Below are 23,113 nucleotides of genomic sequence, written 5' to 3'. Positions count from 1 at the left end.
AAAGTATATGGTGATATTTTTATAACCTAATGTAGGAAAGGCTTTATTAAACAAGGCATCAAATACACAAATCTGAAGGAAAAACTTCATAAATTTGACTATACTAAAAATTTAGGGGACTCCCCTGGTGCTCCAGCAGGTAAGACTCTGCGCTCCCAATGCAGGGGGCCTCGGTTCGATCCCTGGTCAGGGAACTAGATCCCGCATGCATGCTGCAACTAAGAAGTCCGCATGCCACAACTAGGAGTCCTCGTGCCGCAACTCAGAGCTTGCATGCCGCAACTAAAACCGAGAGCAGTCTAAATTAAAAAAAAAAAAAAAAAAAAGATGAAAAAGAAGCTACATGAGCTTAAGAATCTTTAAAAAAATATTTAAAACTTCCTTTCAACCAGGTACTATAACAAAAATAAAAGGTGATCTACAGATGGGGATAATGTATTTGCATATCATTTTCTCAATCATTCAACAAATATTGAACATCCATGATGTGCCAGACGCTATATGACACCAAGTTTGTATAGTGACGAGAATGATGCAGAAGAAAACAAACAAATAAAAAATATATGTAGGAGAGAACGGGGAAAATTACTGGCACACAGGGCAGGGCAAATACCCCAGATATTTGCATGGCCCACTTGTTCCTCCTTCAGAACTGTGGCCACATGTCTGCGGCCACATGTCTGCTTCCCAGCAAGGCCTTTTCTGACCATCCTCTCTCAATTGTAACTCTTACCCTCACCACAGGAAACCTCACCCTTCATCTCTTTTTCTTTCCTTCACTTTATCTTTATAGCAATGATTACTTTCTAATGCCAAATACTTTACTTATTTATTTTGTTCTTCATCTGTCTCCTCTCACTAGGAAATAAACTTCATAAGATTAGGGATCACCAATGCTTAGAACAGCACCTATAACATGGTAGGTACTCAATAAATATTTGTTGAATAAATAAGAAAATAGTTGTGTCCTTAATGGCACAGATCAAATTGCCAGGCATAAACTGTTCACAGAAATATTTGTTGAAGATTATATAATCTGTAAAGGAAAAATACTTTATATTTTATTACAGATTATTAAAAATTAAGGTATTTTGCTTAATGCTTTTCCCTAATAACATTGAAGTATGTCTATATACCTACATGTATATATTTACTGGATTTGAAAAGATTGTTTCCCATCACACTTTAAAATTTTTTAACAGCTTTATTGAGATATAATTCACCTATTTACAGTTCATCCAATTCAATAGTTTTTACCACGTTCACAGATATGTGCAACCATCATCAGTCAATTTTAGAACATCTTCATCACCTCAAAAAGAAATGCAATACCCTTGAGCTATCACCCTTCTATCCCCTGTGCCCCATTGCTCTCAGACCTAAGTAATGAAACTTTCTGTCTCTATGGATTTGTCTAGTCTAAACATTACAAATAAATGGAATCATATATGTGGTCTTTTGTGAGTGACATCTCTCACTTAGTATAATGTATCCATATTGTAGCATGGATAGTATTTCTTTTCTTTTTGTTGCCAAATAGTATTTCATTGCATGGATATACCATGTTTTGTTTATCCAGTCATCTGCTGATGGCATTTGGGTGGTTTCCACCTTCTGGTTATTGTGAATGGTGCTGCTATGAACATCTGTGTACAAGGTATACATCTAGAAGTAGAATTATTGGGTCATATGGCAATTCCATGTTTAACTTTTTGGGACTGCCAAACCACCCTCTACAGTGACTGCTGCACCATTTTACATTCCTACCAGCAACATATGAGCGCTCCAATTTCTCCGTATCCCCACTAACACTTGTTATTTTCTGTTATTTTTGATTATGGCCATCCTAGTGGGATGTGAAGTGGTATCTCATTGTGGTTTGGCCCATCCCTTTTTACTTCCTCAAATACCAGCTTCCTTCTCCAGTAAAGATCTGGAACATCAATTTTCTCCTACTACGTCCTAGCATTGCTTAAAAAATACATCTGTGAAGTGGTATGTGTACACTTCACAATACCACTTCCAACCCTACAGGTATCTTTTAAATATTATGGTTATCATTTTAGAAATGGGCACTCAGGGTTCTGGCAATTTCTAATGATTCCTTGGGCCCGCCCAGCTCCCTGACACCCTGCCCCCAGTTTATGTAATAAGTACATAATAAAGTAAATGCTGAAGCATAAAATCTCTTGAGGGCCTATATTTCTTCTCTTACTTGATTATGTGCTTTTTAAAATAACCAAAACCAATTTCGGTATGTGATTTTTTTCTCTAAAGGTGACAAATGTAAGGATTTATAGACTGAATAAACACAGGTGCTGTTGGAAGGCGTAGAGCTTTAGTCAGAGTCAAATGTGGGCAATCAGAATGTAACATGAGGAGGAAAAAACACCATCCCAGAAGTGGAATCTCACTGAAAACCTTTACCTTCCTCTCCCCACCTTAGGGTGGTAGCTTTCCCTTAAAAACAAAAGAAAATATGTTCCACCAAATACCAAAACTTACATGTATGCATTTGAAGCAATACAACAAGGAGACAGGGTGGAGATGCATTCTGCAGGTTGCCACACAGGTTGAAAGGCATTTCCTGACAAAGCAGTAGCTACCGTTGGGACACCTGGGTAACTGCATATGCAAATGAGTGCTGGGAAGGTATTCGTGGGCCTCACCTCCATTAAGTATTGATACTTTGCGGAGTCATTACATGTTATGAAACTTAGTGTTCTAGACCTTAGACTTATGGGAAAGCAGTAAAAAGCAGTTCAGGAAACACAGCCGTAGTTGAACAGTTGAACAGGAGTGGTGGTTACTGAAGGAAAATAATGACGGATCCAGGTTTTGGAAAGTTGAGGTCTTGAGAGCTGCTATACCAGTAGAGTGAGGGAAAATACCCTTTCCCCAGACTACAGTTAAAGTAAGCATTAACTCTAAGAATGTTCATAACTTACTGGTTTCCTTGAATGTAGAAGGAGTCACATTACAATGATTACAGTTATATGAAAGTTGTCTGTTTTTTTTTTTTTCCTCCCCACGGTCAAGTCACCTCTAATCAAAGAGTAGAAGACCACTGGTGGATAAGGGGTGAGCAGGGTCAGACCTCCCACAAACTCAGAATTTTAAGCCCAACATCAGCAAAACAAGAATTCAGCCCAGGTCCTCAGGAGCCTGATTTATCCACAAGGAATCTGGCTAATCAATACATGTATTCAAAGAGCTGCATATATATAATGGGTGGTGTTTTTGCAAGCTTCTTGCTCCAGAGTTGGAAGAGACCCTAAAGATTACCTAGAGCAAACTACCTTCCTATGACAAAGGCCTGTCAGGGGCTTGAAACCACTGCCATATTCTAGCCAAGTTGTTTCATTTACTGTGCCTTTGTTCCTAAATTTACAAGGAGGAAAGATTGCGTGTACAAGTGCCTACAATATGGAGGCTATTTAGGGAAAACGTAATAAGATATAGTATTTGTGTTTTCCCAACCAGCCCTAGGCCACCCGACTAACGAAGCCTCCGCCTGAGTTTTTATCTAGAGGATGCTGGCGCGCCACTTAGCTGTCCATCTTGAGCATGTTCTTTTTGGAAAGCGACGGTGGGAGAAGGGTATCATAGCTAGTATTTAACTGAGCCTTTACTATACCAAAGGCTCTTCTGTGCGCCTTAGTGGTAACTCATTTGGTGGTCCAATAATCTTACGAGGCGGGTCCTACTTTACCTCAATTTTACAGATGAAGAAATTGAGCTGGGGTGAATTATTTTCTCAAGGTCACACAACCACTCAGCGGCGGAGACCACCATGAAGGCAGGCAGTCTGGCTACGGGGAGGCGGGAGAGGAGCCCAGCGGAGGACGGAGGAGGAGGGAGGGAAAGTGGGACAGGGCGGGGCGGGGCGGGGAGGTGGGGGTGGGACAGGGCGGGGAGGTGGGGGTGGGACAGGGCGGGGCGGGGAGGTGGGGATGGGACACAGCGGAGAAAGTACCAGCAACGCCTTCCACTGACTGATTTGCACATTTCCATCACCTAAGCTTCTGGCGTCACCGCCAGGAATGGAAAATTAAAGAGTCCTAACTCTGTAAGGTTCCGCCTCGAGCCCAAGAAGACCATCCCACAGGACACGCTGGGCTGGTCCCTTCCTCACCTGCCGGCCCCGGGCGCCGCAGGGCCGGCTCCAGCGGCAAACTACAACCCCCACTATGCACCGCGCGGGAGGCGGGGGCCACGCCGAGGGAACGCGAGGGTGCTCCAAAGGTGCCTTGAGGAAAAAAAAAAAATCACGAACATCTTTCGTCGCTTTCCCGCCTTCACACTGCTCTCACCCTCAGGGGGATGCATCGTCTCTTTTAATGGACGGCTCATGCAGAGAAGCGTGTAAAGTCGCTTCTGTCTTCAGGCACAGCAGAGGGCAGGCGTGACAACGGCTCGAGGGCGCGAGGTCCCCCGGGCCACGCGCGGGGCGGAGCCAGCAGAGGCGGGGCTGGGACGCGGCCGGAAGTGTACGAGGGAAAAGGGAGAAGCTTGAGTGGCTGCGGGCGTGCGCTTCCGGCCGGGGCGTCGACGTCGGCCGGCTGCGCAGGGTACCGCTTCGGGCTCTTCGGCCGCCGCTGTACGCATCGTGCGCGCCCCGAGGCGCTGATTGTCGTTTCTTCTCGCCGTAGGCCGTGACGACATGAGCAGCAAAGAAGGTGGCGTCCTCAACGGCTTTGGGCGTTATTTATTTATCTCATCCAGCCTTTTGGTCGCGTTTACCACTTCCCACCCCTTAAAGGTGCCCTCTCCCCGCGCAGGCTCCGGGAGGGGCGGCGGCCCTGGTGATTTCCCGGCCACATTGGCCCTGTTTGCGCCTCTCTGTTTTTAATCCTCGAGCCGTTTTTATCTTAATTCGGTAATTGCCCCACCTTGTGCCAGATCAAGGTACTCGTTGGCGGAGACCTGGGTGAGCGTAAGGTTTCGGGGGGAGAAGGCAGGGTTGCTTTTCTGTTGTCTGCTGAGGACGCCTCTGTGGCGAGGGCCTTGGGGATGTCTGGTTTTAAAGGAAGGAAGGGGTTTGCCTGTGTCATGTTTTGTCAGCTCCTTGGCGATGGAAGAGCCTTGTCCAACCTTTTTCTCCTTCTCTACGTAAGGATCAGGAGGGTTCAGGAAAAGGAAGCATGACAATTTCCCACATAACCAGAGAAGAGAAGGGAAGGATGTTAATTCCTCTTCACCTGTGATGTTGGCCTTCAAATGTAAGTTCTCTTGTCATGTAAGCTGGCGAAGGGAAGAGAACTAAAGAGTTTGTAAGAAGGATCGATTAGCCATGTTATGCACGTGAAAACAGCCTCTGAGAATTTTCCCGGGGGTTTTGCCATAGTGCTGGGTCTACCCTCAGAGTTGAGATTACAGGCGTCTTGACTCTTTTTCCCATTACAGTTTCACAGGTAAACATTAGTTATTTAACATCAGACGTGCCACGTAACTAAAAATTACTGTGGACCTGATAAATATATATACTCACGACCCCCCCAGGTGTGTGTGTGTGTGTGTGTGTGTATCAGGTATATATGTGTATTTTCATTAGGTGTATGGTTAAAGTGTATATGTGTATATGTATCAGCTATGTGTGTGTGTGTATATATATATCAGCTGTATATATACGTATATTTAATTTTTCAAATTTTTTTTTTTTTTTTTTTTTTTTTTTTGCGGTACGCGGGCCTCTTACTGTTGTGGCTTCTCCCGTTGCGGAGCACAGGCTCCGGACGCGCAGGCTCAGCGGCCATGGCTCACGGGCCCAGCCGCTCCGGACATGTGGGATCTTCCCGGACCAGGGCACGAACCCGTGTCCCCTGCATCGGCAGGCGGACTCTCAACCAATGCGCCACCAGGGAAGCCCTAATTTTTCAATTTTTAACGTGTATTGGTTTTGTTTTCCCAGCTAGACTTTTGAAGACAGGGCTTGTATTTTTGTTTTGACTGTCGCACTTTGCAGAGACTGGGAATCCATGTACATGTAAATCGTATATGTACACGTATTCACAGCTCCCCTTTCCTCAGTATATTAACTTGGGCAAGCTGTTCCTCATTGCAAAACACAACATAAAACAAAATTCACCTAACTCTTCTGCCCAGCATCCTATTTTTTTTTTAGCCATGCCGCATGGCATGCGGGATCTTATTTCCCTGACCAGGGATTGAACCCATGCCCCCCTGCCATGGAAGCGCGGAGTCCTAACCACTGGACCACCAGGGAATTACTCCAGCACCCTGTTCTTTACAGTTTCTGTAGTTCAGGAATCCGAGAGGGGGCTTAGTTAGCTGTTGGTTCTAACTTGCAGCCATCTGAAGGCTTGAATTGGGTTGGAGGATCCACAGCTATCAGCAGGGTAGGCCTTCTGCCAACAGCCAGCTCTGGGTTCCTCTCCAGGTGGACCCCTCCATAGTACTGCTTGAGTGTCCTCGTGTTGTGGCATCTGGCTTACCCCAGACCGAGGAAGAGAAAGAGAGCACAATTCTCATATGTCCTAATCTTGGACATCATACACTGTCACTTTTGCTACAGTTCTTTTTGTTACAAATGAGGTAGTTTTAAAACTCTGCCTCATATTTAAGAGGAAGGGAATTAGGTTCCTCTTTTTGAAGGGAGGAGTATCAGGTGATTTGTGGACGTATTTTAGAACTGCCACAGCACATACAGTGATCTTCAGGGGTGTAAGACAACTAGTTGTAATTGAGTAGAGAGCACGTTGATAGAGCTATATACTCAGTGGAAAAACTGTCGGTACACTGGGGCAAGTATTGGGTTGGCCAGAAAGTTCGTTCGGTTGTAAGTAACTATAAAAGGCATTTTTCATTTTCACCAAGAACTTTAATGAGCAACGTATTCATTAACCGAACGAACGTTTTGGCCAAGCCAATATTCCCCACCAGTATGTTCTCACACACCCCATACTGAGCTGCTTGTTTCCAAGCATATTTTGCTGTTTTATGTTTCTACCTGCCTTTTTTGTGTGTGTGTGGTACGCGGGCCTCTCACTGTTGTGGCCTCTCCCGTTGCGGAGCACAGGCTCCGGACGCGCAGGCTCAGTGGCCATGGCTCACGGGCCCAGCCGCTCCGCGGCATGTGGGATCTTCCCAGACCGGGGCACGAACCCTTGTCCCCTGCATCGGCAGGCAGACTCTCAACCACTGCGCCACCAGGGAAGCCCTCTACCTGCCTTTGTGCACATAGTTCTTTAAGCTTGGAATTGCTTCCAACTTGGTGCCCCCGTTGTCCACCTGGTGTCCTGTCGTTTTCTTCAAGACCCAGCTCAAGTAGCTTCTTCCCTTTGAAGCCTTTCGGATTTTCCTCCCAAGCAAACTTGGTGACAAACATTGCATTCATTGAACATCCATCCATTAAGTCAGGAGATATTTATTGAGCATCTATGTTCTGGCATGTGTTGATAGTGAACAAGAAAAATGTAGTTCCTGCTTTACTGAACCTTTTCTATATATTTATTATAGCATGATTACATTTAATTCTTTGTTTACATCTCTGTCTCATACTGGACTGAGCTCATTGAGGGTAGAAATTGCCTTAACTTTGTATTTATAGTATATAATTCACAGTGGTCATTAATGTAGTCAAAATAAATAGTGAATCCATTCGATTGTCTTGAAATATTAGGTAATATCCTAGCCTAATTATTATCTCAATAATAAAAAACCAGATGTATTTAGGTCTTTGTCAACTACTAATTTGGTTCATAGTTAAAGGTTCTGAATAAACCTTTGTATTCAGAATTCCTCTGTGGATTGCTCCCTATAGGACAGGCAACTTGCTAGGTCTTTGGAGTGACAGTGCTTCTAAAATAAAGTGGTTATTAAGATAAGTAAGTGGTTTATGGGTATTTCAACAACTAGGGCTTGAGAATTCAGAAAGTTGATGTTATTAAGCGGTTATAAACTTAATTTTAAAATTCCAGTTTATTTTTTGTAGATATTTTTATTGTATATGGTAAGGTAATTAAAAATAACTTTACATAACCTAGCGAGGTAGTTGAAAGTTTTTGTAGGTAGTTATATGTGATAATTTTGTGGTAACAATCTCATGTTTATTAGAACAGATATTTGTTACAAAATATATGTCTCATTGTGAGGCTCTGAGTGGTAAAATCCAGCTAAGGCATACCTCTAGTTAAAGAAAAAATATCTTGGTTAGTAGCAGAGTCTTTGATTTCCAGTACTTTAAAAGTAAATAAGATGGTTTCTCCAGTATTGTTTCAATAGGCTTCAAGTGTAGAATAAGCATGCTTATGTTCATAATAATGTGTTCTTAGCATTTCAACAGGAACTTGATGCAAGACATGACAAATACGAGAGACTTGTGAAACTTAGTCGGGATATAACTGTTGAAAGTAAAAGGACAATTTTTCTCCTCCACAGGATTACAAGGTGAGTAAATATCTTTAAATTTGTCACAGTTGGATACAGTTTTATACGTATTTTATATATTTTATATATATTGTATTTAATATATATCGTAAGTTAGTGGACAGTAACTAGCTGACTTTTTTTGAACACTAGGATCAGAGGATGTTAGTAGCAGGTAGATTTTAAGAATAAACGTTTTAATAAAAATAAGGACCAATTCTTATTTTCAGAACAGCTAGGGATTTATGTTCTGTTAAGGTCGTTCACCAAGATAGAGCTACTGTTTGTGAAAATATTAAATTTTTAATGGTTTACTAGCACCTGTTACATTAAAGCTTTCCTTGGATGATGTGTGCAGAAATTTTAATATTAGATAAATGTTATATTCTGCTTAACTTACCTTCCCATTCATTTTTCAGTTCATTGCGGTTTGGCGTTCTGCCTCACAGAATTGAAATTGCCCTTGTTACTTTCATATTGCTGAATCTAGTACACACTCTTCTGCTTTTTTCTGACTTACATTTTTGCAGCATGTGATAGTGTTGACTGCTTAATTCTTTGAAAGTTCCTCTACCTTCAGCTCTGTGACATTCGTTCTCTAGGACTTTAATATTTTTCTAGGTAGGCTCTGTATATTTAATAGATTTCTTTGTTGCAAGTAAAAGAAGCCAGCTTAAACTAGCCTAAATTAAGAGGAAGGGAGTGAATTAGAAAGAAGATTCAGGAATACTTTATGAATGCAGTTGGGTATATCCATCTCATCTTGGTTTGCTTCATATTTCATTTGACTAGCTTTCTTTGCTTCTCTGTTCTACATGAGAGTAGAAATCACCCACCCTGCAACTCCCAAAGAGAGATTCTTGTTACATTATCAATTCCAAATGCCTTTAGAAGGATAGCAATGATTGTCTTCCCACCATGTGTCTTTTAAGTATTTAAGAAAGACTAAATATAATTTATGAGCTTTTTATTATTAAAATATTATTGAAGTATTCTATTCACTTATAACTTTTAAGGTAATTCTGAAATGCTTTAATTTTTTTTTTTTTTTTTTTTTTTTTTTGCGATATGCGGGCCTCTCACTGTTGTGGCCTCTCCCATTGTGGAGCAGAGGCTCCGGACGCGCAGGCTCAGTGACCATGGCTCACGGGCCCACTGCTCCGCGGCATGTGGGATCTTCCCGGATCAGGGCACGAACCTGTGTCCCCTGCATCGGCAGGTGGACTCTCAACCACTGCGCCACCAGGGAAGCCCCTGAAATGCTTTAATTTTTATTCCACTAAGTGGAAGCAAATTTGCCATATATAGGTTTATTGGAATGTGGCACTGTTAACATTTTCTTTTTTATCCTTGACTCTAAAATTAGTTTTTGCTTGTTTTTTGAACCAGTTTTCACATAGCTTGTACACGCTTGAGCTTGTATTATGGAAAGAAGCAACACTGATCTGGTTAGTCATGAACACTTTTTTCCACTAGAAATTGCAGTTTTAAAACAATTGCTCTCAATATTCAGCAGTTTAAAGAAATAGTAGAACTGTGACAGGAGAACTTAATATTTTAGAAAAAGCCATGTTATTGTGTACAGTCATCTTGTAAATATTTGTCCACCAAAAAATAATAAATATGCATTATGGTAAACTTAGAAAATAGTAATCTTTAGAAAAATACAAAATGACAGAAAAGTAAAGATACTGAGTGAAAGAAGTCAGTGACAGTACACTAGGATAGCCACTATCAATGAGCAGATTTCATATTTTATACTTTTTTATCGTAATTGTGTCCATATTATACATATATTTTGATTAGTAAACTGAGAAAATAGTAAACTTCAGAAAAATTATAAACTACAGAAAGTAAAAATACTTTATGAAAGAAATCAGCTAGAGTACATAAAGATAACTACTGTTAATGAGCAGATTTCATATTTTAACTGTACTTTATTTTCTTTAATAGATGTAGGTAGATATCTCTGCTAGTGAGCTTTGGTAGTTTGGTCTTTTAAGGAATTTTTCCATTTCATCTCATAATGTTCTTTTATTATCCTTTAATTTCTGTAGAATCTGTTGTAATGTTCTCTCTCTCATTCCTGAAGTTGGTAATTTGTATCCTTTTTCCTGATCTGTCTGGCTAGAGGTTTATCAATTTTATTGATCTTAAAGGACTACTGTTGATTTCATACATATTCTGTATGTTTTGGTTTTCTGACACATTGATTTCTGTTATTTCCTTCTTTCTGCTTACTTTGGATTCATTTGCTCCTTTTCTAAAGAGTTTCTTAAGACGGAAGCTGAGATCAAAGAAGAAACTGAGATCATTTCTTCTTTTCTAGTATAGGCATTTAGTGCTATAAATTTCCCTTTTATGGCTCTAAGTACACTTTAGCTGCATTCCACGAATTCTGGTATGTTGTTTTTTCATTTTCATTCAGTTCAAAATGCTTTCTGATTTTCATTTTGATTTCATCTTTGACCCATTGGTTGTTTAGATGTTATTTTGTTTCCAAATATTTAGGAATTTTCCAAGCATACTTTTTATGATTTGAATTCTTTTAAATTTACTGAAGCTTGGTTTTGGCTCAGAATATGGTCTCTCTGGACCTTGTACACTTGAAAAGTACATGTATTCTGCTATTGTGGGGTGTAGTGTCCTATAAATGTCAATTAAATTGGTTGATGATGTTGTTCAGTCATCTGTGTTATTACTGATTTTCTGTATACTTGTTCTACAGTTATTGAGAGAGGTTCAAATCTCTTGATGATAATTGTGGATTTGTCTATTTCTTTTTGCCCTTCTATTAGTTTTTGCTTGATGTATTTAAGCTCTTTTATTTGATGCATTAATGTTTAGGATTGTTCTGTTCACTTGATGAATTGACCCTTTATTTTTATGATAGTATCCCTGGAAATATTCTTTGTTTTGAATTCTACTTTGTTAATACGGCTACTCTAGTTTTCTTTTGATTAGTGTTAACAGGGTATATCTTTATTTGTCCTTTTGTTTTTAATCTATTTGTGTCTATATTTAAAGAGGATTTCTTGTCTTTCTTGCTTTTTTATCCATTTATCCAGTCTCTGCCTTTTATGGAGGTGTTTAGACCATTTACATTTAATGTGATTATTGATACGGCAGGAATTAAATTTATGATCCATTTTCCACTTTTTTGCCTTATTTTGGGTTGAATATACATATTTTTTAATTGGGATATCATTGCTTTACAACGTTGTGAAGACTGAGTATTTTTTATAATTCCATTTTATCTTATTTTTTGGCTTATTAGCTGTACCTTTTTGTTTTATAGTGGTTCTATGGTTTATAATATATGACTTGTCACAGTCTGCTGTCCTTACTTTGCACAATACTGTGTTAATTGAAACTTGTGCATCTCAGAATCTTGTCTGTCCTTCGCATGGTTCTGTGGTAACATTTACTTTGCAAATTGAGGTCACAGTATTGATATGCACACTTTTCAGTTAATGTGATACTGTACAAGGTAAGGACAGCTTACATATCACTTTGCCTATAGTATATGAACCCTATAATAGTATACTTCCTTTTCCATTTCACCTCTACAAGCTTGGCCTTTGTGCTACTTTGAAATATATGCTACTTCTATATTTTTTTTATAATCCCCATAATACATTATTATTTTTACTTAATATGATTTTTTTAATTAAAAAATTATATTTTTATATATATTTCCCATTTCTGGTGTCCTTTATTCCTTTATGTACAGATCCAGATTTTCATTTGGTATCATTTTCCTTTTGCCTAGAGAACCTCCTTTAATACTTTTTGTAGTGTCAGTCTGCCAGTGATGAATCAACTATTTCTGGTCTTGTGTGAGCTCTGGATATTGTTTTGCGTGCTCACTTAGGGTGGTTCATTTTTCAGTCTTGGGTAGTTTCCTCAAAAGTCTGCACTGATCAGAGCTCAGCTGAAGACTTGAGTGGGTCCCCTGTGTAGATCTCTAAAAACTCTGTGTGTAGTTTTCTCCTTTGTTACTCTGCCTTGCAAGTTTTAGCCATCTTTACTAACCTGAACTCCCACTTCCTTCCCCTCTACTCAGGGAGACTCCCAGGGTCCACCTAAGTTTCTCATCCCTGCACTGTCATTGCACTGCAGGGGGTCAGATGGGACAGTCATAAGGCACATGTCCTTTTCTTCATCCTTCTCTCAGGGATCACTGTCCCATGCTGCCTGTTGCCCAACGTCTGAAAACCAGTTTTTTTGTATATGTGTATTTCTCTTTAGTTGTTTAGTTTTATGGTGGGATGATAAATCCTGTCCATGTTACTCCATCCTGACTAAAAGTAGACGTCTCCAGATGTCATATTTTTATGAACATAATTTTTCTTGTAGTTATGGTCATATTATAAATACAACTTTTTATACTTCTCTTTTCACTTAATATTATAGCATTTTTCCATGTTTTTAACCTATTTTTAGTAAACTGTAGTTGTAGTTTTGAGTTAGAAGTTTCCAGATACATAGGATATGTATTTAGCCCTATGTTAATTGATATGTAGATTATTTCAGTTTTTCACTATCAAAACATCTGACTGATGTTTTAAAAGTTCCCAATATCTTGATTACAGTGCTCCTGATATGGAAGAAATACTGACTGAATCAGAAATTAAATTGGATGGTGTCAGACAAAAGATATTGCAGGTAGCCCAAGAGCTCTCAGGAGAAGACATGCATCAGTTCCACAGAGCCATTACTACCGGTGAGTCTAGGTTCATTGTAGTGGTAACATTAAAAAAAAAAAAAAGTTCGTTACATGATTTATGTGCATTGCCTGAATTTTAATTGATACTTGGTGAAATATTACTGGCTTTAAAAAATTAGAACTTCTGAATAGTAATGTTAAGGTAATCTAAAAATCCTTAATGGGCTTTATTTTTCTGTGTAGTGACAGTCATTGATAGATTTGAATAAAGTAACTGAGGATACAGACTTAATAGGTGAACTTTATTCTTGAGTGAGTAGGGTGTATTCAGACAGGGTATAACTCATTTCCCACTATGGGTATACCTCACTTGTGGCTCTAAGTTTCAGTCATAGTAAGTTCATAAAAGAGAATGTATCACTTAGCCAGGTGGACCAGAACATCTCATAGTGTGACTCCATACTGGGAAGTTTAGGGTAGTACTGGGTTTTATATATTCATTTAAAATGTTTCATGGAGTACTGGATCTTGGTGATTATCACCATTTGGAAATTAGTTGGCACAAATGTTTAAGGTACTTGATCTAATCCTCTTCATCCTTTTCTTATTGTGAGTTCACTGTGAGGAGAGAGAACTGTATAATTCAGGCATATCCTGAAATTTGCAGAAAGACAAAATCAAAGGTTGATGCATATTTATAGAAGTAAATGGAAGTTCTGTATTCCTTTCTATCAAATAGCTGATTCCACTGAGCTCAGGTAAGTTCAGTAGTAGGAAATGAGTTCATTTGGTACCTGGTCAATATATGTTCAGTTTTAGTCTGGTTATCATTTCAGCACTTGTTTTTCAGAAATGTCGACCTGTGGTTGTTGAAACGTCTTGATATTAGTAAGAGAAGGTGCCTGCGTGTATCAGTTAAAGCTGGAGGCGTGTTATTATAAACTAAAGTGATAACACATTTCCATGAGGAGTCATTATAGTATATTCTGAAAGGGGGTACGTTCCCATCCTCATCATTTATTATTTACTATCAGGGATTTATTTGATTTTCAAAATAATAGCACATATAATAAAAAAGATTTCATGAATTCAGTTTATGTTGCCACATGCAAGCACAGCCTTGCATGTGACAGATTTGGCAGGGTTGGGAGAGAAGATCAGAGATAATGGGAGAAAGAAGGGTGAAGTGAAAGCTGGAACAAGCCTCTAGAAGAAAACATACGAGAGTATCTTCGTGACCTTGTGGTAGGAAAGATTTTTTTTTTTTTTTTTTTTTTTTGCGGTACGCGGGCCTCTCACTGTTGTGGCCTCTCCCGTTGGAAAGCACAGGCTCCGGACGCGCAGGCTCAGCAGCCATGGCTCACGGGCCCAGCCGCTCCGTGGCATGTGGGATCTTCCCGGACTGGGGCATGAACCCGCATCCCCTGCATCGGTAGGCCATATCTCAACCACTGCGCCACCAGGGAAGCCCAAGATTTTTTTTTTTAATGACACCAAAAAGCATTAACTGCTAAAGGAAAATCGGATCAACAACTACTGAAGCTCATGTGCCTAGAGCCCGTGCTCTGCAACAAGAGAAGCCACCGCAGTGAGAAGCCCATGCACTGTAACAAAGAGTAGCTCCCACTCGCCACAACTAGAGAAAGCCCACGTGCAGCAATGAAGACCCAGTGCAGCCCAAAATAAATAAATTTATTATAAAAAACAAAGGACCAAAAAAGGTGAATAGGGGCCTTAAAAATGTGAATATTCAGATGACTGTGAATATTCACTAAACGGTGCTCAGCATCATTATTCACTAGAGTAATGTAAAGTGAAACCACAGTGAGGTACCATTCACTCACCAGCAGGACTAAATCATAAATACTGCCTGTACCATTTAAAAAAACTTTGGCGGCAGTATCTAGCTGGGAATGTGTCTACTATATGATTACTTCTGGGTATATACCCAAGAGGAGTGAGGCTTATGTCACCAAAAGACATGTGCAAGAAACCTCATAACAGCTGTAATCATAATATCCTAAAACTAAAAGATGACCCACATGTCTGTCAACAGGAAAATGGGTACATTGTGGTGTAGTTGTACAATGTAGTACTACATAGCAGTAAAAAATGATAACCGTATGCGACAGCAAATATGAATTTCACATTCTGTTGGGCAAAATAAGCAGACACAAAAGAGAATATAACTGTATAATTCCATTTATGTGAAGTTCAAAAAGCACAGTTAACCTAGGGACACTGTAGATTTGCTTTATTTGGCCCAGTAATTTATTTTGTAGGTCCTTCATGGGTCAATGAGTAAAGTATAAGGAAAGGCTTTAAATAAGAGCAAGGACCATATGGATAATGACACTAAAAGAAACCTAGGAAGTCGTACTTGGCTTTTAGAACAAAACAGAAATGGAGAAAAAAAGGCAAAGCGGACATTTCATTGAGTCAGTAGAGTGTTTCTTAAATCAGGAAGGAAACACTACTTTCTTGGAAAAAGTTTAGATAGGACATTAGTAAAATGGGAGCAGTCTTTCTTCAGATATTCCCAGTTCACTGTCACTGAAGATTATTGTAAGCACCATATTCTGTTTAAGCCCTTTGTTTATGATGTGTAAGTTTTCTTTGAGATTACCTACCCATGAATTAAAAATTTAAGGATTCTCTGTCTCACTTTTCTGTAGGAAGTCTTTAAAATAAAGTGAGGTTCTTTAAATTGAAACAATAAAGATTTTTTTTCCTTAAAGTTAAGGAATAAAGCAGTCAAATAAAGGGGTGTCTGGAACTTAAAAATTTGCTGACAGATATTTTATTTGATAAAATAAGGTTATTTATAATTAAAGTAGCATTAACAATGTGATGCTTATGAATAGCTTGCTGCTTGTAATTGTTAAATGCTTGTTTTGGTGTTACTCCAAATAGTTGTTCTTTTGACTTGAAGATAAAACAATTCTGGCATTGAACTAAAGGAGTTCTGTGCTTTTCCTCATTAAGAATTGTGCTAATGGCACGCAGAGCATGTCCCTAAGGGATACTTGTGTGAGCTCAAACATTGAGTGTCCTACTAATAATTGAACAACAACAAAAAGTTAGGTCTGTTTTCTACACATTTCTTATCAGAGTGGGTTACAGATTGTCCCAAGGGATGGTTAAACAAATGACAGATAATTAGTTACTTGAAATAAGTCACTTAAAACTTTTTCTCATGCCCTGTCACGTTTTTGTTTTTGTTTTTGTTTTTCTTGTTGAAAAATTAACAGTTGGGGGAAATTGTCCTCCATCTCAAAGAAAAAAATATTTCTTCTTTTTTTTGATTTAGTTTATATCACTGTGACAATACTAAAAATTGTCATTTAATTTTGAGACATTCTGGTGCGCAAAACTCAGTTCAGACCCTCACTAATATTTTAATTATCTCATCCGAGAATGTGAATGGTAGGTTAAGTGAGTGTTTTAGGCCAGTTACAGATATTTTTTTTAAAGCCATTGTTCTTTATATATTAAATATTTATATTTAGATAACCTTTGCAATATCCCTGTCATAAATATTATTTTTCCCACTTCATAAGTGGGGAAATTGAGACTCACAGGAGTTAAGCAACTTGTCCAGGGTCATAAGCTAGTAAGTGGTACCATTACTTTCTTATTATATGGATTTAATTTACCTGTAGACTTCAGAACCTAACCCCGAGTAAAGGCTTTATCTTGCTTAAATTTCTCTTTGCTTGAATATGAAGGTTTTTCTTAAAGCCCCAGCACACGTTATAGCTCTTGTGTTGCTCTTTTTTTTCCCATACCACTTAACAAGTTTTGACTTACTCTGTAATCTCCGTATTTATTATGTGTTTTCTTTATTATTTCGCTCTCCTCTACTAGAATGTGGACTCGACAAGTCTCTACAAAAGTTTTTTACTATTAACTGATGTATCCCAGACACTTAATAGATGTTTGATAAATGTTGACAGGATGAAGAGCAGAAGTATTTTAAAAGGGCTTTTTTTGTTCAATCAAATCTTTTATTTGATGGTTTGCGTTTGCAAATTTTTGTTTGACTATTTTTTGTTGCTTCCAAAAGGAAACATGTTTCCAGGGGCTGTTACTTAGACATAAGTGCAGAAATAGGATCAGTGTTAATATTTAGGGGCGTTCTAAAGCTCATTATTTCAGTACAGAGAAATTTGATAGCATTTCAGCATAGTAGCAAAATTGAGAAAGCTCACTGAAAAAATGAACTAGGACATGAAGATCTGTAAGCCTTTGGAATAAATAATGGAAGAATTTAGTGAAGGGAGAGATACAGGTAAACACTGAATTTTTCTGTTTGTAAGCGAGATTAAGTCGTCAGCAGAGATGTTAGTTCAGGTAAAGCTAAGTACTGAAACAAATGCATAAACCTGTGACATTTTGGTGGCTTAACAAAATAGTAATCGTTTCTTTCTCATTTAAAGTCCCGGCTTTGCGATGGTGTCTTGAGTGTGCTCTTCGCACTTAGTCATTCAGAGACCCAGGATCTTGGGGCTCTGCTACTATCAGTATTCCAAGATCAGTCAGGACATCAGCATACAACTGGCAGGTTGTGGAAAAGAGGAGTGCAGGGTCATGCCTGAGGTTTTTATAAGCCAGCCCTCCAAGTGGCATCGACCACTTCTGTCTACATGTTATTGGCCAGTCACATGTCCACACCTGATTTCAAGGGAGAATGGGGAATATGGACTCTGTGCCAAAGTCAATGAAATATGTTTCATGAATAGTTAATTTTTCTCTGCCCACTACAGTAGTTTGGTGTCCGTTTGGTGTAATGGGAAATCCAGGCATATGCATGTTGATGGATTTAAATTTTTTTCTGAATGTTTTTTTTTTTTGCGGTACGAGGGCCTCTCACTGTTGTGGCCTTTTCCGCTGCGGAGCACAGGCTCTGGACGCGCAGGCTCAGTGGCCATGGCTCACGGGCCCAGCCGCTCCGTGACATGTGGGATCTTCCCGGACCGGGGCACGAACCCGTGTCCCCTGCATCGGCAGGCGGACCCTCAACCACTGCGCCACCAGGGAAACCCGAAAATAATTTTAAAACTGAAAGAGTGGTTGGAGCACATCTTGTTCCACCACCTCATTTTGTAAATGACCTTAGAGATGGTATTGGAATTGGAATCTGACTTGTTTTACCTGCTGTGATTAACTTTCTGCTAGACTATCGCCTCTCTGCTAGCTAGTATTTGGTACTTCATACTGTAATTGTTTTCTACAAAGCCAGAGGCTTTTACTTGAAGATCTCAGATCCTATATCTGGTTAAAGACTCTCACTTCCTTTTGTTTTACATAGGTAAAATAAAATACTTAAATAAAATATTAATAAATTGTATTAAATTTATTTAATAAAATATTTTAAAATAAAGTATTTTAATTACATAGGTAATTAAAATAGATATAGCTTAAAGTTGCATTTAAACGTGAGATGATTCAGTAAACATTTCTTATGACTTTTAATCACAACTTATTAAGTGTTTATATCATACTACAAACTTCTGTGGTGAATCCTGTGACCATGAGAAAACTTCTCTCACAGGCGTTTTGTGGGTCACAAAGACTCAGTTTGTGAACATTCTTTTTGGATAAATGTTGGGTGTGCACTACTTAGACTGTCCAAGTGTATGGAGGTCTTTCAACCCAGTTTCTTTTTATCTCTGAACATTCTTACCGCTTTTCTAAAATCTTGTTTCAGAAAGTTACTCTTGAGCTGAGTTCTGTCAGTTGATGAGAATGGTGGGGCTACGTGGGGATCATGGACAAGAGAGCTTCTTACTCAGTTTGGACATAAGCACCAAGTCAAACAGGTCCTTATTCCAGCAATAGTGTCCCTTAAAATAATTTACTGTTACTTCTTAGTATCATAGTGCATGTTGAGCTAAGGTAACATTTTGGAAGAATAATGGCCTCTTTTAATTGTGAGCTAATACATTGGGAAGAAGACATAAAAGATCCAAAACACCGTTGTTTTCTTTAAAAAAGTTTTAAATATTATCGAACAAAAATTAATGCCCGTCATTCTTATTTTAGTAATTCCCACCTCAGTTTAATTCAGTAGTTACAGAGGGCCCTTGTACCAGACACTGACATATTATTTTATATAAATCCTACAATGTAGGTAGATGTTTGTACTTTACAAATGAGGAAATTGAAGTGCGGTAACTTAATAAACTTACTGGCTTGGCCAACTGGTTGAATGCAGATGTTATTTGTTAAGTGAAGAAATGGAATACAGAATGGGTTTTGGATGTGATTGATGTGGCATCCAAGCAGCTTCCTAACAGGCAATTGAATATATTGGTTTTGAGAACTAAGGGTACGGTTATATCCTTGAAGGCTTCAGCTTATAAGCTATAGTTGAATTTATAGACATGGATAAAATGGTCTGGACAGAGTGTAGAGTGAGAAGAAAGCCAAAGACTGGGTCCTCCGGACCTAAACCAAAGGGAATAGAATGGGATCTTTTTTTTTTTTATTAGTTTCTGTTTTATAACAAAGTGAATCAGTTATACATACACATCTGTTCCCATATCCCTTCCCTCTTGCGTCTCCCTCCCTCCCACCCTCCCTATCCCACCCCTCCAGGCAGTCACAAAGCACCGAGCTGATCTCCCTGTGCTATGCAGCTGCTTCCCACTAGCCATCTACCTTATGTTTGGTAGTGTGTATATGTCCATGCCTCTCTCTTGCTTTGTCACAGTTTACCCTTCCCCCAGAATGGAATTTTTGATGGAATAGGATCCCTGAGGAATCAAGAGAGGGTGGGTTCTGTAGCATAGGTAAATTGACAAGCCTTGTATGAGATGAAGGCCACCTCTTTTGAGATGGGCATTTTGGGAGGGGTGTAGAGGCCGGCAGGGGAGGATGTTCTTGCTCAGAAACCTCTCTCTTCCAGTCATGTGCTGAGAATGGGCCGGAGGTGGAACCGTAGTTTGGAATTGATGGGGGCCTGGAGATACAAGAATGACTCCAAGGGAATGGGGGTGGGAACTTAACCAGCAACATTTAATAGTTATTACTAGTGATTTTGTAAAGTTTACCTGATTGATAAATGTGATAGGAATGAATGAGGTAGGAAGTTAGATTCGTTCCTGGCTAGGATTTTGCTAGTTAGTTGTAGCACAATAACAGTGGGAGAAGTCGGGCAAGATATTCAGCTTGACACACTATTATGACCATTTTGGCTGTTAAAACATACTTTTGTGTAATAAAAACATACTTTTGTGTCTGTTGATAAGTAGTATGTTATTAACTCTGATTAGTCAAATTAATTAATAATACAGATTCCAGCATATCTGATTTATCTCAAAAGCCAAACATACACTGTGATTCCAAGATGCTATATTAGTTTGCTGGGACTGCCACAGACTGGGTGGCTTGAGCAACAGAAGTTTATTTTCTCACAGTTCTGGAGGCTTGAGGTCCAAGATCAAGGTGTCAGCAGGGCTGGTTTTTTCTGAGACCTCTCTCTCTGGCTTAAAGGTGGCCGCCCTCAGTGTCCTCACGTGGTCTTTCCTCTGTGCATCCCTGGTGTCGGGAGTGTCCTGATCTCTTCTTATCCGGACACCAGTCAGGTTGGATTAAGGCCCACCCTAATGTTCTTGTTTTAACTTACTCACCTTTAGAGGCCCTGTCTCCAAGTATAGTCCCATTCTGAGGTACTAGGGGTTAGGGCTTCAACATACGGCTTTTCGGAGGGCATAATTCTGCCCATGTCAGATACTTTTTGGTTTGTGCACTGCAGCTAGGGGACAGGCTGCAGATAACACATTATTTTGGGTGGGGAGACTGGGGAGTTGCTTTTTTTTTTTTTTAACGTCTTTATTGGAGTATAATTGCTTTACAATGGTGTGTTAGTTTCTGCTTTATAACAAAGTGAATCAGTTATACATATACATACATCCCCATATCTCTTCCCTCTTGCGTCTCCCTCCCACCCTCCCTATCCCACCCCTCTAGGTGGTCACAAAGCACCAAGCTGATCTCCCTGTGCTATGCGGCTGCTTCTCACTAGCTATCTGTCTTACATTTGGTAGCGTATATATGTCCATGCCACTCTCTCACTTTGTCCCAGCTTACCCTTCCCCCTCCCCGTGTCCTCTAGTCCATTCTCTAGTAGGTCTGCGTCTTTATTCCTGTCTTCCCCTAGGTTCTTCATGGTCTTTTTTTTTTTTCCTTAGATTCCATATATATGTGTTAGCATGCGGTATTTGTTTTTTTCTTTCTGACTTACTTCACTCTGTATGACAGACTCTAGGTCCATCTTGGGAAGTTGCTTTAAGTCAAGTCCAGGAGTGGAGTGGGGTGGGTTTGTGTGGTGCGGCTGAGCTGTGCCCCCAAATAAGTGCCCTGTGGGGAGAAGCAAACAGTATTTGGGAGGTCTCCTGGGACCAGGGATATAAACAAGTCTTTCAGGCGAGCACATTCCCTCAGGTTGCAGTTAACAGGCTCTGATGTGGGTTCAGGGAGCTCTGCTTTGTTTGAGACACTCCCCTCGGAGGAGAGCGTAGCGACTGTCTCTGCATGTAGGGAAGAGGTCTGGGGAGGGCACTCTGCCCTGGGTCTTACTGAACGACCAAAGGACAGCACAGACGCCCGACAAGTGACATCACGAACCTCCTTTTCTCTTCTCTTTCTACTCTCTTTATCCCCCAGTGGTTAGAGGAGAGAGGATGATGAGAACAGAACAGAGATTTGTTGAACGATGGGGAAAGTTGGAAGCTGAAATGGAGGCAGGCCTGGGAATCCCCGTGGCAGGATCCTCAGTCCCCTAGTGACTGTCATTTTAATGGAAGAAGTCATGGGAAGTTTGATGATGTTCCCAGTATCAAATCATGGCTCAGTCAGGGGCATCGTTTAGCTGGGGAAAGACAAATCAAACGGAAGATACTTCCAACGACATCTAAAAATCAAGAAATGATTTGAGAATTATCAGAATGATTTGATGGATAATTTATGCTGTATCTTAAATCACTTGGGAAGCAGGTTTCATAATAAATGTAGTTTGATATCATAAGGGAATAGAAGAATATATTTAAAATGCTAGATTCATGTTGATTTATGTAATAATTTATATTCCTGTTAAAATATTTTAAATATCACTCCAAGGGACAGGGGAGTTGACAGTGCTGACCAGAATTGTTTCAGGGATGACTCTATAGCCACTGAGGTGGGAAGAGAGTGTGATCCTCTTCCCAAGATCCCAGAGTCAGCTCGGGGGGACTTAGAAGATCCCCAGATGGCTATTAAGTTTTCTACTCATTCAGGTTTGCTTTTAACAGATAAAATTTACTCAGTGAGGTGAAGCAGAAGAGACTTTGCTGCCATACAGAGCTGGGCTTCTGTGTTTGCTGTGATGTTCCTTAGATCTGTAACCTTGGAACGTGCGGCCTCTTTCAGTTTCAGCTTTCTCAACCTGTAACGCGGAAACAGTAACAGCTGCCTCGTGGACTGCTTTGAAAATTAAATGGAGTACGTTCGTGGAAAGCATTTCTTAGTCTGGGACGTAACTGTTAACAAAAGTTTGTTCTCCTCCCTCTGGAATTTAGCAGAATTAATCTGTAAGAGTATGCTAAATTCTAAAATTTGTTTTCATATTAGATAAAAACTCAGGAATACTGATTTGCCCAACATAAACTCTTTGGTGCTAAAGTAAAAGCCTTGCTCAGACAAAGTCCAAATTAGACAAAATTCAAAGTAGTGGAATTGCATTTGTTTTACTATTGGTAGTATAATTGCACACACTTATTTTCTATGTGTGAGTTATGTGTTTGAGGGTACATTTTTTAGCAGAGTGGGCTGTGAATCAAACCTAGACATGATTATACTTTTACATTTCAGTGATGTGGTAAAGCTCACTTCTGCAAAAATTCAGGTGGTATTCATACAAATAGTTCTAAATGCAGTTTTAAAAATTGAGATATAATTTACATGTCATAAAATTAACCCTTTTAAATTGTACAGTTCCGTGGTTTCTGATATAACCACAAGGTTGCACTGCTGTCATCATGGATAATTCCAGAATATTTTCATCACCCCAAC

The 23,113-nt window shown here is 39.6% G+C and overlaps 1 protein-coding gene across 4 annotated transcripts in view; it reads left to right on the top strand.

Moving 5' to 3' along the window:
- Window positions 1-4,527: 4,527 nt before the first annotated feature.
- Window positions 4,528-23,113, top strand: part of TSNAX (translin associated factor X) — a 33,718-nt gene continuing 15,132 nt past the window's right edge. The window contains exons 1-4 of one of the 4 annotated variants that reach the window (XM_082638780.1): window positions 4,528-4,679; window positions 5,118-5,222; window positions 8,295-8,409; window positions 12,984-13,114. In XM_082638780.1, the coding sequence (XP_082494906.1) occupies window positions 4,664-4,679; window positions 5,118-5,222; window positions 8,295-8,409; window positions 12,984-13,114 (367 nt within the window). In that variant the 5' untranslated portion in view covers window positions 4,528-4,663. Of the gene's footprint in view, window positions 4,680-4,803; window positions 4,931-5,117; window positions 5,223-8,294; window positions 8,410-12,983; window positions 13,115-23,113 lie in introns of those variants that run through there. The other 3 variants (XM_082638782.1, XM_082638781.1, XM_082638783.1) reach the window with 3 other exon arrangements.

The sequence above is a fragment of the Mesoplodon mirus genome (genome assembly GCF_964341445.2).
Source record: "Mesoplodon mirus genome assembly, chromosome: 2".
NCBI lineage: Eukaryota > Metazoa > Chordata > Mammalia > Artiodactyla > Ziphiidae > Mesoplodon > Mesoplodon mirus.
Note: the sequence above shows the minus strand (reverse complement) of the source record. Positions and strands in the feature narration are given on the sequence as shown.